The 14,290-nt window shown below is 52.7% G+C and overlaps 1 protein-coding gene across 4 annotated transcripts in view; it reads left to right on the top strand.

Moving 5' to 3' along the window:
• The window catches only part of CLMN (calmin), a 110,039-nt gene that overhangs the window by 77,816 nt on the left and 17,933 nt on the right, over positions 1-14,290 (top strand). For all 4 annotated transcript variants that reach the window (XR_006219071.1, XM_042990469.1, XM_042990468.1 and 1 more), the window contains exons 3-7: positions 1,507-1,602; positions 4,780-4,863; positions 9,732-9,824; positions 11,601-11,791; positions 13,685-13,878. Coding sequence is in view for 3 of the 4 variants with exons in the window: in XM_042990469.1 (XP_042846403.1) it covers positions 1,507-1,602; positions 4,780-4,863; positions 9,732-9,824; positions 11,601-11,791; positions 13,685-13,878 (658 nt within the window). In the remaining variant the exon portion in view is untranslated. The remainder of the gene's footprint in view (positions 1-1,506; positions 1,603-4,779; positions 4,864-9,731; positions 9,825-11,600; positions 11,792-13,684; positions 13,879-14,290) is intronic.

Raw genomic sequence — 14,290 nt, 5'->3', positions numbered from 1 at the left:
CACCCCAAGACTCTGCGGGAAAGAAGCCACTTAACAAGCTGGTTTTCCTGACTCGTTCATCTGGGAAGGCAGGAGTTGTGCCAGGCACTGTCCCTGCAGGATCTCGTTTCATTTTAGCCCCTGTGCTCTGAGATCTTGCAAAACAGGCCTCTAAGGCCCGGGGAGGGTCAGGAAGATGCCCGAGTCCCTGTTGAGGGTAGATCCTGGACTTGAACTCAGGTATGTCTGACTCCCTTGCTTCTCAGTGGAGCAGGTAAGAAGTTCATCCTGAGATGACATTGGTTTACTTAAGAAGCCAGTTTTGTGGAGGAACAGAGAGAGTGGCATTCAGAATGCTGATGAACTTTTTAAGGGGCTCCTGGGTGGCTCAGTCGATTGAGCGTCCCACTCTTGATTTCAGCTCAGGTCATGATCCCAGGGTCATGGGCTTGAGCCCCAAGTCTGGCTCCATGCTGCGTGTGGAGCCTGCTTAAGATTCTCTCTCTCTCTCTCTCTCTCTCTCTCTCTCTCTCTCCTCTGACCCTCTCCCCCCACCTCTATCTCTAAAATTAAAAAAAAAAATGCTGATTAACTTTTTAGTATGATTTTAGTTAGTTTGATCGGTAAGAATGTATTATTTTTGTATCTAAACATATAAATAGACAAGAACATCTACAGATAAATCAGCCTCCCAACCTTTGACTTCTGAACAGGCCTACACATTTGGTGGGGACGAAGGGTTCCGCCCCCCCAACCGTCCAGCCACTCGGGAGACCAGCAGTCTGTCAACCCGGCCCCCACTGTCCCCAACTGAGTCACACACGCTAGCGACCTTCCTGGCTTCCTCTGCCAAGGGTCCCACCACCTCCGGAGTTAGACTGAATCTTGACGTGTCAGGTGGCATCTCAGGAAGATGCACATACAGAGACGAAGCAGTATTGGAGAAGGGGGGGAGGCTGTGGGAGGGGGAGCCCTGCTGACGTCTGTACCGAGGCCCAGAGGGTCACTGACCCAGGGTCATGCCATCATGGTGGGGATCTGGGCACCGCCTGTCCGCAGCCAGTGAGTCCCGATGAAGAAACAGGACTGACTGTACAAAGAGCCGATTTGACCAAACACTGGGCATGTCACCTAGCCTCTTTGAGCCTCAGTGTCCCCAAATCTAAAGCGAAGGGCTTACACCAGGTAATTTCACGTGAGTCCTACTGGCATTATTTTATTCTTTGGAGGCCTGTCATCAAGACATGCCATTCTTTTCTCCCCTTAAAGAGAAGCGTGGATACAATGGCACTTGGGGGGGAGGTCTCAGATCTCAGGGTCCCAACGCCCTCCAGGGTCACTTGTTTGAGCTGCGCTCTGGTGCTGAGTCTCCCCCTTGATTTGCCGGCACCCTCTCGGCCCCGGGGGCTGCCCGCAGACAGATCTGGAGGTCTGGACATCTTCCCTTGGGGGAGAATTGAAGCTTGGGAACAGTTTTGGGGATTATAGGGGTCACTAATCAGCTTCCTCCCCCCCCTTCTTCCACAGTGCGACCCACCCCTAGAAGTTAAAGATTTATTCATTGATATCCAAGATGGCAAAATCCTAATGGCTTTGTTAGAAGTCCTGTCTGGGCGGAATCTGGTACGTATGTCACGAAAGGGTCAGGGAGAAATAAAAGGCGAAGGCAAACACTGATCAAGGTTTCTTTGCAGCACAGAACTGTACGTAGGTGCACCCACCTGGCCATGGGTGGTCCTGTGACAAACTTAGGAAGGGTGACATTCCTTTCCCAGTGACCAAGAGTGATACAATCATGTGTAACAAAGCAGTGTCCTCCCTTTTTTTTTTTAAGTAAATATACTTTAGTAAGTAAATAAATAAATGCCCTGTGTTTTCTGTAAGTCTTTGAAGGGTAAAGATTGGAACTAGATCGTTAAACTTTAGCTCTTCAGCCATTGTATTAACATGAACGATAGGAAGGATCCGGAAGATTCAGGAGAAAGTCGTCTTCTCAACTGAATTCCATTACAACTGCTGGCTTCTAGAACCTTCTCAGTAGTATAATCATTCCCCTTATCTGCGGAGGATACATTCCACGACCCCCAGTGGATGCCTGAAACTGCGGACAGTACTAAGCCCCATATATACTGTTTTTTCCTATACGTACATCCCTCTGATTAAGTTCAATTTATAAATTAGGCACATTAAGAAGCACCCGAGGGGCTCAGTTGGTTAAGTGGCAGACTTCGGCTCAGGTCATGATCTCACGGTTGGTGGGTTCGAGCCCCGCGTCGGGCTCTGTGCTGACAGCTCGGAGCCTGGAGCCTGCTTCGGATTCTGTGTCTCCCTCTCTCTCTGCCCCTTCCCTGCTTACACTGTCTCTCTCTCTCTCTCTCAAAAATAAACAAACATTGAAAAAAATTAAATTAGGCACATGAAGAGATTAACAACAATAAATTAGAAGAATTACGCCAATTCACTGTAATAAAAGCTATTTGAATACGGTCTCTCTCAACGTACTGTACTCGCCCTTCTTGTGACAATGTGAGGTGATAAAAGGCCCATGTGATGAGGTAAAATGAGGTGAGTGATGTGGGCTCTGTGACATAGCATGAGGCCACTGTTGACCCTCTGACCACTCGTCGGAAGGAGGATCATCTGCTTCCGGGCCGCGGTTGACCGCGGGTGACAGACTGGTGAAAGTGAAAGCACGAGTAAGGAGGGGCCGCTGTATAAGCCACATTGAATCGAACCAGCCCATCTTGAGGTTCATTGCATTTGGGACCCTCACCATACATGTCCATGTCGCTTATGTCTGCCGTGTATGGGTTGGTTATCTCTCTCCCATTCCCCGAGCGGGGAACCTCAATGCTGTTGACATTTTGGGTCCGACATTTGCAGTCCTGGGCACTGCATTCATGGTCTCTACCCCCTGGGTGCCAGGAGCACCCCCAGGTGTGACGGCCAAAAATGTCACTGGATACTACTGCCAGATGTCCACGGAGAGGGCACAATGACCTGGCCCAAATGCCAGTGGTGGTGATGTCGAGAAACCCTTCTGTGGAGTCTAGCGTTTGATGTGGCATCTGTGAGCCGTTGTGGCTAATGCGGGTCCCGACTCTACCAGCCCGCTGCCCAGATCCAGTTCTAGCTATAGGCTTGAAGTCAAGAGCCCCTCATGTTTTCAGATCTAATGTAGCTAGAATCTCATCACACCCCTTAACTCTTCCTGTCTTCACCCTCCCAAAAGCAAAACGGGAGACACCTGTTAGCAGCTCCGGGGGGCTGTGCAGAGTCACGTCGTGAATTCTCACGAAGGGTGGACTCGTGGAGGTAAAAACAGTGTTGGTGTCTCAGCAGGTCCCGCAATGAGCCAACAGCACAGTCCCCACAGAGCTCCCTGAGAAAGCGTATCCAGTTCCTTGCTCTGTGTTCCCACCCAAAAGCAAAACGGGAGACACCTGTTAGCAGCTCCGGGGGGCTGTGCAGAGTCACGTCGTGAACTCTCACGAAGGGTGGACTCGTGGAGGTAAAAACAGTGTTGGTGTCTCAGCAGGTCCCGCAATGAGCCAACAGCACAGTCCCCACAGAGCATCCTGAGAAAGCGTATCCAGTTCCTTGCTCTGTGTTCCCAGCAACACAAGCTCCCACTTTGCTGCCGGGCCACTGGCTGATAGATGCCATGTCTTTGCTGGGCCTGTGTTGGGGGCCTTCGGTTCTGGAGCCTGGCTGAGAATAGGCCTCTGCTTACCCATGAGCTTGGCTGGCAGCTCACAGCTGGTGCAGCTGGTCCCCACTGGTTTGCCTTGTAATGTCGGCCACCCGTCTGGAGGTGCTTCGGTGAGCTTCAGGGTGGCAGAGTTTCCTTGGGATATTCAGCTGCTGTTGTTAAAAATTTAGCTTCTGCAAGCACCTCTCTTCCTCTCTGTATTTGCCTCCTAGCTCTCTGTCTCTTTCTATCTTTCTGTTTCTGTCTATAGTTCTCTCTCCTCTATCTCACTCTGCCTGCCTGTCTCTCTCTCTGTCTCTCTTGTCTGTCTCTCTCTCTCTCCACCCCCTCTGTTTCTGTATTTCTCCTCTCTCTCTGCCTGTATGTCTCTCTCTGTCTCATCTGTCTCTCTCTCCACCTGTTTCTGTATTTCTCTCTCTTCTCTCTGTCTCTGCCTGCCTGGCTTTCTGTCTCTGTGTGTGTCTGTCTCTTGTCTCTCTCCATCTCTCTGCTTCTGTCTGCATTTCTCCCCTCTCTCTTTCTCTGTCTCTCTCTGTGTCTCCATCTCTGTTTCTCTGTCTCAGTATCTCTGCCTGTCTGTCTGTCTCTGTCTCTTCTCTGTGTCTCTGCCTGGCTGTCTCTGTCTGTTTCTCTCTCTGACCTGGGATAAGTGTCCACAAAGCTCTCGGCCGGAAAACTGAAACATCTGCCACCTCTAGGAGGGACCTGCCGGGTGATTTAGCAGCTGCGGGGACGCCCCGGCCGATGCTCCCTGCCTGACAAAACCGTCAGAGCAGCAAGGAGAACACATCCCTGGAGGTCTCCGGAGAAGGAGGAATGTCAAAGCCAGGAGCCGGGTCAGAGAGAAAAATTTGACAAATCTGTCCCCTGTTTAACCTGCCTGGGCACCCCCTTCCTGCACAGACTCAAGTGAGTTAAGTCCCCAGAACCATAAATAAGCTGGATTTCAGCTGCGAGCCCCAAACCGTCTCTTGAGATTAATGCGAACACGGTAAAGACAAAGAAAGGCACACCGCCACCCCCCAGCACCACCGGGCATTGAGAGTCTCGTTGGGCTCACTTCTCCTTTGCTCTGTTCTGTGTTGCAGCTGCATGAGTACAAGTCCTCATCCCATCGTATTTTCCGGTTGAACAACATAGCGAAAGCACTTAAGTTTTTGGAAGATAGCAATGTAAGTATTTGAAACACACATGCTTTTCTTGGGACGAAAGGGACATAGTTTGAAGTTCAGTGCCGGTCGCGGGAGAAAGCGTGAAAGGGGGACCCTGCGAAAATGGCAGAATGGAACTAAGCTTCAACCTAATGGGACTCACTCAGGTAATCCTTCAGCTGGAGAGATGGTCCTGGCCTCCCTGCCCGCCCCTCTCTGATCACCTAGACGCCGACTCGGACGGACGCCCAGCCTGGAAAGGGCGGCCCAGGGCACTGACTGGCTCACTGGCCCTTAGCAGCTGACGTTTGCTTCTTTATCCCTTTGAATAGTAGGACCGTGGGCATGCCACCTTGGGCGACTCTCTCTTAGAACACAGACTATCTGAGAAGCAGGAGCAAAGCGGGGCTAAAGGAGACGGGGGCAGAATCCCAACATGTCTTCTTTCTTGGATAGAACTCTCTAGATTTAAATTGGTTCTCTCTGTGCTTTCGGCTCTGTTTCGTGTCCTTCACAAACGAGCAGGGGTGGTCTAGAGGGGAGAAATTTCCAGAACTCCTCTTTCGTTAAGTTTCACCTGTTAACCCGGGTAAAAGGCCCTCTCGGCTTGCCCGATGCATCGGCACGTGCAATAAGACTTCAGCAGGCGTGGTCCACTTGGGGTTCCTGATGGTGAGCAACAGCAGCTGACCTTGGCTGACGTCAGCAGAAAAGGAATTTGTTAAAAGTCTGCCCAGTAGTGCACAGAATGCCCTAATAGACTGCGGAGTCGGGGAGGGGGCCCAGGAATTCACGGTGCCAGAACCGCTGCAGACCCGCCTCCCCCCAGCGCACAGCCACTGCCATTGTCCCCGCTGCCTCTGGGAGAAGAACGTCACTGCCCCCGCCCGGGAAGGAGCTCTCAGCGTCACACATTCAGATTCGAAGGCCTGGGCTGCCGTGTCTGGATCCCACGCACGCCCCCGCTGCTGCCATGGGGGAGAGAAAGCACTTCCGGCTTTTGAAGAAGGAGGTGGGCACCGTCTCCCGTACCGTGGGGAAAGCCCCAGACACAGGAGGGCCTTCCGATGGTGGCAGCCAAAGAGCATAGTGCAGTTCGTAGCAGCATCGTTCACGGTAGCCAGAAGGTGGAGGCAACCCAGGTGTCCATCCGTGGATGAGTGGGCGAACAATATGGCGTCTGTCCACGCCGTGGAATATTACTCAGCCGTGAAAAAAGAACGGGGTACTGACACGGGCTCCTGCATGGCTGAATCTTGAAAATGTTACGTCGAGTGAAGGAAGCCAGACACAAAGGACCACTTATTCTATGATTCCATTCCTGTGAAGAGTCCAGCACTGGGAAATCTGGACTCAGAAAATGGAGTCGTGCCTGCTTAGGGACTGGCGGGGGTGAGAGTTAAAGGGTAGGGGGTCTCTTATGGAGGCGATGAAGATGTTCTGCAATTGTGGCGGTGGGCGCGTACCTCTGGGAATATGCTGAAAACTATTGACTGCTGTATCTTAAATAGGTGAAGGGAACGTGAGTTACAGCTCGATAAAGCCGTTGCAAAAAAAAAAAAAAAAAAGCGCATCACATATTTGTGAAAACGGCTGGCCTGTCTGTGGAGTTGGCCCCACCTTGGCCTCCTCCGAGCTCATGGGGCTGCTACTTCCAACCTGGGAGAATTAGGCAGACTCCCCGAGCCTTGGTTCCCTCATCTGTAAAATGGAAGTGAGAAACCACAGCGCGCCTCCGAGCGTCGTTGAGGGTTGAGGGTGTCCGGCCGGGTCGCCTTCAGCCAAGCGCCTCGGCCCGGGACGAGGGCTCTGTTAGCACCTGCTCTGACCGCCTCCCTGCCCCCTGCACCTCTGCTGTGGGGAGGGAGCTCTGGGCATGGCTCTTCTAAGCAGCGCCTCCCCTCCATCCCAAGGAGCTTTGTTTCTGTGACAACGTAGGGCCTTGGAACAGCTGCCGGGGGTGGTCCTCGCTCTTCCGGCTGGTCAACCCCTAAGGGCTTCCCTGCCCTATCAGCCGCCTCGTCTTGATGGGCCTAGAATGTAGGCAGCACTCTCCCACTGCGTCTGTCAGAACCACCCGTGTAGATGGTGGGCTTGCTTCCAACGGCCCTTCAGGACACATTGAGCAAGTGTCTTCTGCGGGGCCGGGGGTGTGCTCCGTGTTGGGGACACATAGCTGCATTAGAAGCACATCTGCACATTTAAGGAGCTTTGAGCCCGGTGAAAGAGGCCTCCCGTGGACAGGATGCTGCGTGTGCTGTCACACCAGGGGCACACAGGGCAGCAGTGAGCGGAAACCGGTGGCAGGCAGGTGAGGACGGCGGGCAGCGCAGACAGGACTGGCCCCCGCCCGGGTGTGGCCCTGGGGAAGCCCACAGCTAGCTCAGGAAAGCCTGGCCTCTGTCACCCGCCGGGGGCTGGCCCACCGTCCTACTCAGTGCCTCCCTACACGGCAGCTCTGTCATTTCCTCACTTCGGAACGTTTCCCCCGAAGCTCAGCTCCGAGGGCCACGCGTGGCTTCCTCCCGGTAGGAGCGAAGTCCGGGACGATCACGTCGAGCGCTTTGATCGCCCCGCATTGGAAGAGTGCAGTGAGCCACCGAATGGAGGAGGCTGTCAGAGCCTGGGGGTCAGCAGACAGCAGGCCGCGTATGAGTCATCACATGGGACAGTGACCTTCACGTGGGACACCCCTGACGTGTGCGGAGGAAACGCTGGACCTGAATTTGATCAGCCGTGTTATTCGCGATGTTGACAACTCGCCCCGGCCTGCCGGTGATGAATTCCCGCTGCCCGAGTTGTAAACTCTCTGCGAGACAGACTTCAGCCAGGGAGCTCGGGAGTCTCTCCCCGCTGCCTAGGAAAGCCCAGCCCTGCTGATCGGGGTTGTCAGAAGTCCCTGGCGAGCTGATAGGATCGGAGAGCGGTGTGGAACGTTTGTAAAAGGCCCGAGGGAAAGGGAGAAAGGAGTATTTGTGCGAGACGCTGTCCCCGTGCTTGCTTCCCGGAGTCTGCTGGCAGAATTTCGCAGGGTGGGTTTGAGAGCATACCTTGACTTACTTTGAATTCTCCTCTCTCCCCACCAAAGAATGGTTTCTCGCTTTTGTAAAGGACTTGTGAAGGAAGAAGCAGCGAGCGTGATAAAGGGCTGCGGTGGCCCATGAGCTCTTAAGTGTGTGTTCCCCAGCCCTTTACAGAAGAAGTGTGCAGACGCCTGATCTGTGTACTCAGATTCTGTTTGCAGGAGAAAATGATGACGTGGCCAGAGGCCCTTGAACCTGAGCGTGCACATCAGAATCAGGGTCTTTTGTGGTTCCGTACAAACTTTAGGATTGCTTGTTCTAGCTTTGAGAAGAATGCTGGTGCAATTTTGATTGGGATTGCATTGAATGTGTAGATAGCTTTGGGTAGTATTGCCATTTTAACGATATTTATTCTTCTGATCCACGAGCATGGCATGTTTTTTCATTTCTTTGTGTCTTCTTCAATTTCCTTCATCAGCTTTCTATTGTTTTCAGCATACAGATGTTTTACATCTTTGGTTAGGTTTATTCCTAGGTATTTTATGATTCTTGGTGCAATTGTGAATGCGATAAATTATGGGAAGAGCCTAAATGTCCATCCACGGATGAATGGATAAGGAAGCTGTGGTTTATATATACCATGGAATACTACATGGAATATATATATATTATATTATATATACCATGGAATACTACATGGAATACTACATGGAATACTACTTGAGAAAGACTGAAATATGGCCTCTTGTCGCAACGTGGATGGAACTGGAGAGGGTTATGCCAAGTGAAATAAGCCATACAGAGAAAGACAGACACCATATGGTTTCACTCTTATGTGGATCCTGAGAAACTTAACAGAAGATCATGGGGGAGGGGAAGGAAAAAAAAAGTTAGAGAGGGAGGGAGCCAAACCATAAGAGACTCTTAAAAACTGAGAATAAACTGAGGGTGGATGGGGGGTGGGAGGGAGGGGAGGGTGGGTGAGGGGCATGGAGGAGGGCACCTGTTGGGATGAGCACGGAGTGTTGTATGGAAAGCAATTGGACAATAAATTTCATACTAAAAATAAAATCAAATGCAAGTTCAAATGCAGGTGCCTGGGCCCTACTCTGGGACTTCCTGATTCAGTAGGACTAGGAGAGAATTTGCCGTCTAACCAAATCCCAGGCAGTGCTGTTACCCCTGGCCCGGGGAGCATAGTTTGAGAACCAGCGCCTTCGGGATTCACCAAAGCATCATCCTATGGTCAGAACGTAGTTAAATAAATAGGTAATCCCCTGAGGGTGTCTATAATAGATGCATTTTAACCGGGATATTTTGGAATGATGCAGAAGTTCGGGGTAGAAGCCTTATCCCAATACGCTATTTGTAATGAGCAATGGAGAATTATCCATCACGGTCCACGATTGCTGATGTTGGTGCTCTGCGTTTGTCCAAAAATGCGTTGAATGTGGAGGTTTGGTGTTGTTAGGGTAGCATACAGACAGACCCGGTGGACACGTAACCAGCCCTCCCTGAAAAGAGTGACTCAGACCTTTCCTGGCTGTGTGTCCCAGCCACATTACACGTGGCCTCTGTGAAACTTCCTCCCCTGAGATGTAGGGATAATAGGAACACCTGCGTTGTGGGCTTCTTGTGGGTCCAACCGGGTTCATCCTTACAAGGAGCTGAGGCTACGGTCTGCACGTGGTAAATGCGATATACGTGTTTATTAAATACAATCACGTTCGCTTTGCACGCCGGGGTCCCAGAGGTGGCCTTGGGCAGCACTGAACGATACAGACGAGAAGGAGAAACAGGTCCACGAGGGCATCAGAAAACAACAGGTTACACCCCGTGTTAAGCTCATAAATTGCTTCTCCCCAGGTAAAACTGGTTAGCATCGACGCAGCGGAAATAGCAGACGGCAACCCCTCTTTGGTTCTTGGGCTGATATGGAACATAATTCTCTTCTTCCAGGTAAAGTAATTTCCTCTCCGTAACGCACGGTAACGATCTCCTTGAGCCCGCTTAGTGCCAACAGAACAGAGCGGGGCCAGATCGAGGGAGACTGGGAGATCCTGCCTCTGATATATTTTGACTTCTCCGTTTCTTGAGAAAGAACCAGAGAAACCCGGCTGCCAAAGTCCGTGTGATTTTAATAGTGATGCGAGCTCTGTTCTCCAGAAGAGTCTAGCCATCCTCTTGGGACTTAAAGAGTTAAATATTTGCTTCAGAAAATAATTTTGTTCTGAAGTGTCACAAACACTGGGAAAGGCTTGTGATCAAAAATCGAACTCGGAGTTACTTTCCTAAAACGACGCGTGCGCGGCAGATGTGATTAAAGAGCCGAGCCTCTGTTTGGAGACGCAGATTCTATAGGGAAGCACAGGATCTGTGGCTGGAGTTCGAAGGTGGCGTTTAAAACTGCTCAAGTCTCAGGGCGCCTGGGGGGCTCGGTCAGTTGAGGGTCAGACTTTGGCTCAGGTCGTGATCTTGCGGTCTGTGAGTCCGAGCCCCGCGTCGGGCTCTGTGCTGACGAGTTTTTATCCCTGAATAGGAGAGAGTAAGCTGATGTTTCAGCTTCTAAAATGCCCTCTTCTGAAATAGAAAATCCTTATTTAGCTGCCCTCCTAAGAGTAAAAATGACCTGCAGGAAGGTGATTCGCTTGAGCTTTGGTCTCCTTGCTTGTGTTGCCGAGGGGAATGTGTGCAAACAAGGTTCGGGGACAACAGACTCAGTTCTATGGGAGCCTTGAACTTAACACATCGCAGGCTGTCTCTCCGAGCCTCAGTTTCCATATCTGTGAAATGGGAGCAGTGGTCAGCTCTGTGGGAAAGCCCTGTGTCAACCGTATTGTGTTATACACAGGCTTCAGCGACCAATGTTTGTTATTAAACTCTTGTATAGATTCTGGAAACATGCTGTGTGCAAAGGCAAGGCCTTAAATCCGGCCCAGATATCCATCCATCCATTCATTCGGTAAATGTCTGTTGAGTTTCTCCTATGTCGGGCTCTGCACACACAAAGTCCTGCCCTCCTGACTCTCTGGGATCACAGAGGGCAGTCCCATAGCATAGAACCCTGTGGTGCAGGTTGTGGTCAAGCTCTGAGCAGAGTGCTGTAAGAATGTTCAGCGGGGGCAACTGCCCCAGAGTAGGGAGGGGAGCGAGGAGGACTTCCTGGAGGAAGTGACATCAGAGCCGGGTTTTGAAGGATGAGTAGGAGTGCGTTAGACCTGTTCGCGGACTTTGCTGTGCGTACGGATTCCTTGGGAGTGGTGTTGAAATGCAGATTCTGATGCTGTGGGGCAGGGGCAGGGCCTGGGACTCCGCATTTCTCACAAGAGCCACGTGTTAGGAGCTACGTTTTGAGTAGCCGGGGATTTGCTGATGGAGGGAAGGGACATCCAGAGAGCGGGACCAGGATGCACATAGGCATGGGCCTTGAAACAGCATCATGCATTGTGAGACCGATAGGCAGGAGAGGAAAGGGGTAGGTGGAACCTGGTCAGGAAGACCGGTGTGTGTGCGTGGCCAAAGCACAAAAGAGAGAGATTCCAGAAAGAGGTGAGCTTTCCTATGAGGTGTCGGTAGGCACCACGAGTCACATAAAACCGGAAGCATCTTCTGCCCACGTGGAGACCCAGTTGCACGGGCGCTGGTCCCTCCAGCCAGGCTCCCTGTGGCCCGGGGTCAGACGAGGATTTGCGCCAAGTCTGTCCCGGGGGGTCTGAAATGCCATTTTCTTTCCAGATTAAGGAGCTCACGGGCAATCTCAGCAGAAACTCGCCATCTTCCAGCCTGTCACCTGGCTCGGGGGGCACAGACTCAGACTCTTCCTTCCCACCCACGCCCACCGCGGAGAGGAGTGTGGCGATATCTGTGAAAGATCAGAGGAAGGCTATCAGGACCCTGCTGGCGTGGGTGCAGAGGAAGACGAGGAAGTAAGCCGTCACTCCCTCCCCCCTCATGCTGTTGTCAGGCAGAGGGAGGGGGGTTCCCCTGGGAGAGGGCAGAGGTTGGGGGCACCAGCATGTATTAGGTTACGTGCCTGTCACTTCACACAGACTCCGAGAGCAGGGAGCGCTGTGCGTTTTCAGTTTCTGCACGCGCAGAGCTGTCTTCGCAGAACGTTTGGTTTGCAGAAAAGTGACAGGGGAATTTGAACACGAGATCGAAAGGGCTTTGCCCCCCCCCCATTTAATCCCAAAGCGGGAAGGGCTCTTGGATCCTTATAACACGTACATATTCATTGTTAAGCTTCGGGGTGACTTTCAGAGTCTGTACCTACTAAACTCTAATAACAGTGGAGGCTGTGACGTGCTGTGACCCCCGCACCAGCAGGCCAGGGCTCTCAGCAGTGCTGGATCAGGGTCTTATGCAGCCAGTCGACAGCCCCTGGGACCCTGGGACCCTGGGCCGTGGCGGGGACAGCTGGAAAGCTAGGGGAGAGCCAACCCGACCCGGGGCCACCCGGCTCTGCCACGCACAGACCGGGGGCCTTCCTGGTGCATCACAGCCACGTCTGCGAGATGGTCACTTATCGCCGCCTGCCTTGCAGGACAGTTAGGACGACGCGGAGTCAGCTCGCGAAAGCGCCTTGTGCTTTACCAGCACTTAATAAGCACTCCCTCACCCGTCGGGTCCTCTCTCCCGGGCGTATACGGAAATAAACCATGAAAGAAAAAAGAACAAGAAGAGAGTTGGATCCTTGGGTTTTGACTGAGGGATCAAGCGTAGTAGTTGATTAACGTAAACATCTGTCAGATGTAGTTTAAAAATAAAGCAACCCGAAGAGGGCTCGTTGCCAGGAGGTAGGGTGACCGTCAAGGAGAGGACGTGTTCCGTGGGGGTGATGGAACAGTCCTGGGTCTCCGTCGTGGCGGTGGCGGCCACAGGGTCTGTCCTTGACAAAGTGGCCTGGACTCTATACCACCCCCATGGGAGTGACGCTGGACCGATCCAGACAAGGCCTGTGGCTCAATGGCTCGTAGCACCTGCCTTTGATGATGCACTTGGTGATGTGAGGTGCACCGAGGGAGGCCAGATGGACGGTAGAGGAGAGCTCTGTACCGCTTTTACAGCTTCTTAGGAATCCCAGATGATTGCTAAATACACAGATTTCTTCTAAGAGAGTTCAGTGGCCACCGTTGGAAGATGGGCGGGGTCTCGGGATGCATTCAAAGGAAGTTGGCGCCTGGCAGGATTGTCTCTCTTTGTCCCTCACGTTTAAGTTGTTGACGTTATTTCTGTGAAATGGGATCGTTGGTGGCTTCCGTGTGCTACCCCGCGTCACACGTTAGGTTGACCTCGTGCCATGGCCGTTCTGACGGGTAAGATCTAACGCTTTGCCACAACAGCTGCCAAGCGGTCACAGCCAGACGGGGTCCCCGCGTTACAACGGAGGAGTCTGAGGGCCAGAGAGATGTGACTGGCCCGAGGCCATCGCGCTGGGAACACGCGGGGCGGGGGGGCGGGACGGCCGGGAGGTGAACTTGGGCCTTTCTGGCTCCATTTTTATCGCACACCCTTATTTGCTGGTTTGCCTGCCACTGAAGAGTGAGCAGCGTGTGGAATTGCTCCTTACGTGTCTGGGAATCTGGGAACACAAGGTCCCGTTTGGCTGGTGTGGGTAACATACACCTTTCTGTTCTGTGTCTCTGGGAACGGAGGGGGAGTGCTGCGCACAGCTGTCCCGGGACTCAGGGCCTGAGGCGCCCCTGGCGAGCCCGCAGCTCCTGGCCCCGCTCGGAGGACCCTCGAGGCTGCCGCGTGTGACCTCTCAGGGGATTCACCTCCTGACCTGTGTCGCGGCCACCGCGGCCCCTCTCCTTCAGGTATGGCGTGGCGGTGCAGGACTTCGCGGGCAGCTGGAGAAGCGGGATGGCTTTCCTGGCCGTGATCAAGGCCATCGACCCCAGCCTGGTTGACATGAAGCAGGCCCTGGAAGACTCCATGCGGGAAAACCTGGAGAAGGCCTTCCGCGTGGCGCACGAGGCCCTTCACATTCCCAGGCTCCTGGAGCCGGAAGGTGACTCTGGTTCCCTCCCTTTCTCTTTCTGTCTTTTGAATAACTTGTATTACAGCTGCAACACACGCCGTCCGTGGAGAAAAATTGGGAAAAGACAGGAAAATCGAATGAAGACATTGTTATGTTTCCTGTACTTCCACCCCTTAGTATTTTTCGATGCATCTCATTATAGTCTTTTTTACAGAATTGAGATCATTCAGTATATGTATATAGTTGACCCTTAAACGACACGGGTGTTAGGGGTGCTGACTGCCCCCTGCCCACGGTTTAACGTGCATGTATAGGGGACTTGGGTAGTTCAGTCGACGGAGCACCTGACTCCAGCTCAGGTCGTGATCTCGCAGATCGTTGAGTTCAAGCCCCCCGTCAGCCTCGCTGCTGTCAGCACAGAGCCCGCCTCGAATCCTCTGTC

This window comes from Panthera tigris, chromosome B3 (genome assembly GCF_018350195.1).
Source record: "Panthera tigris isolate Pti1 chromosome B3, P.tigris_Pti1_mat1.1, whole genome shotgun sequence".
NCBI lineage: Eukaryota > Metazoa > Chordata > Mammalia > Carnivora > Felidae > Panthera > Panthera tigris.
Note: the sequence above shows the minus strand (reverse complement) of the source record. Positions and strands in the feature narration are given on the sequence as shown.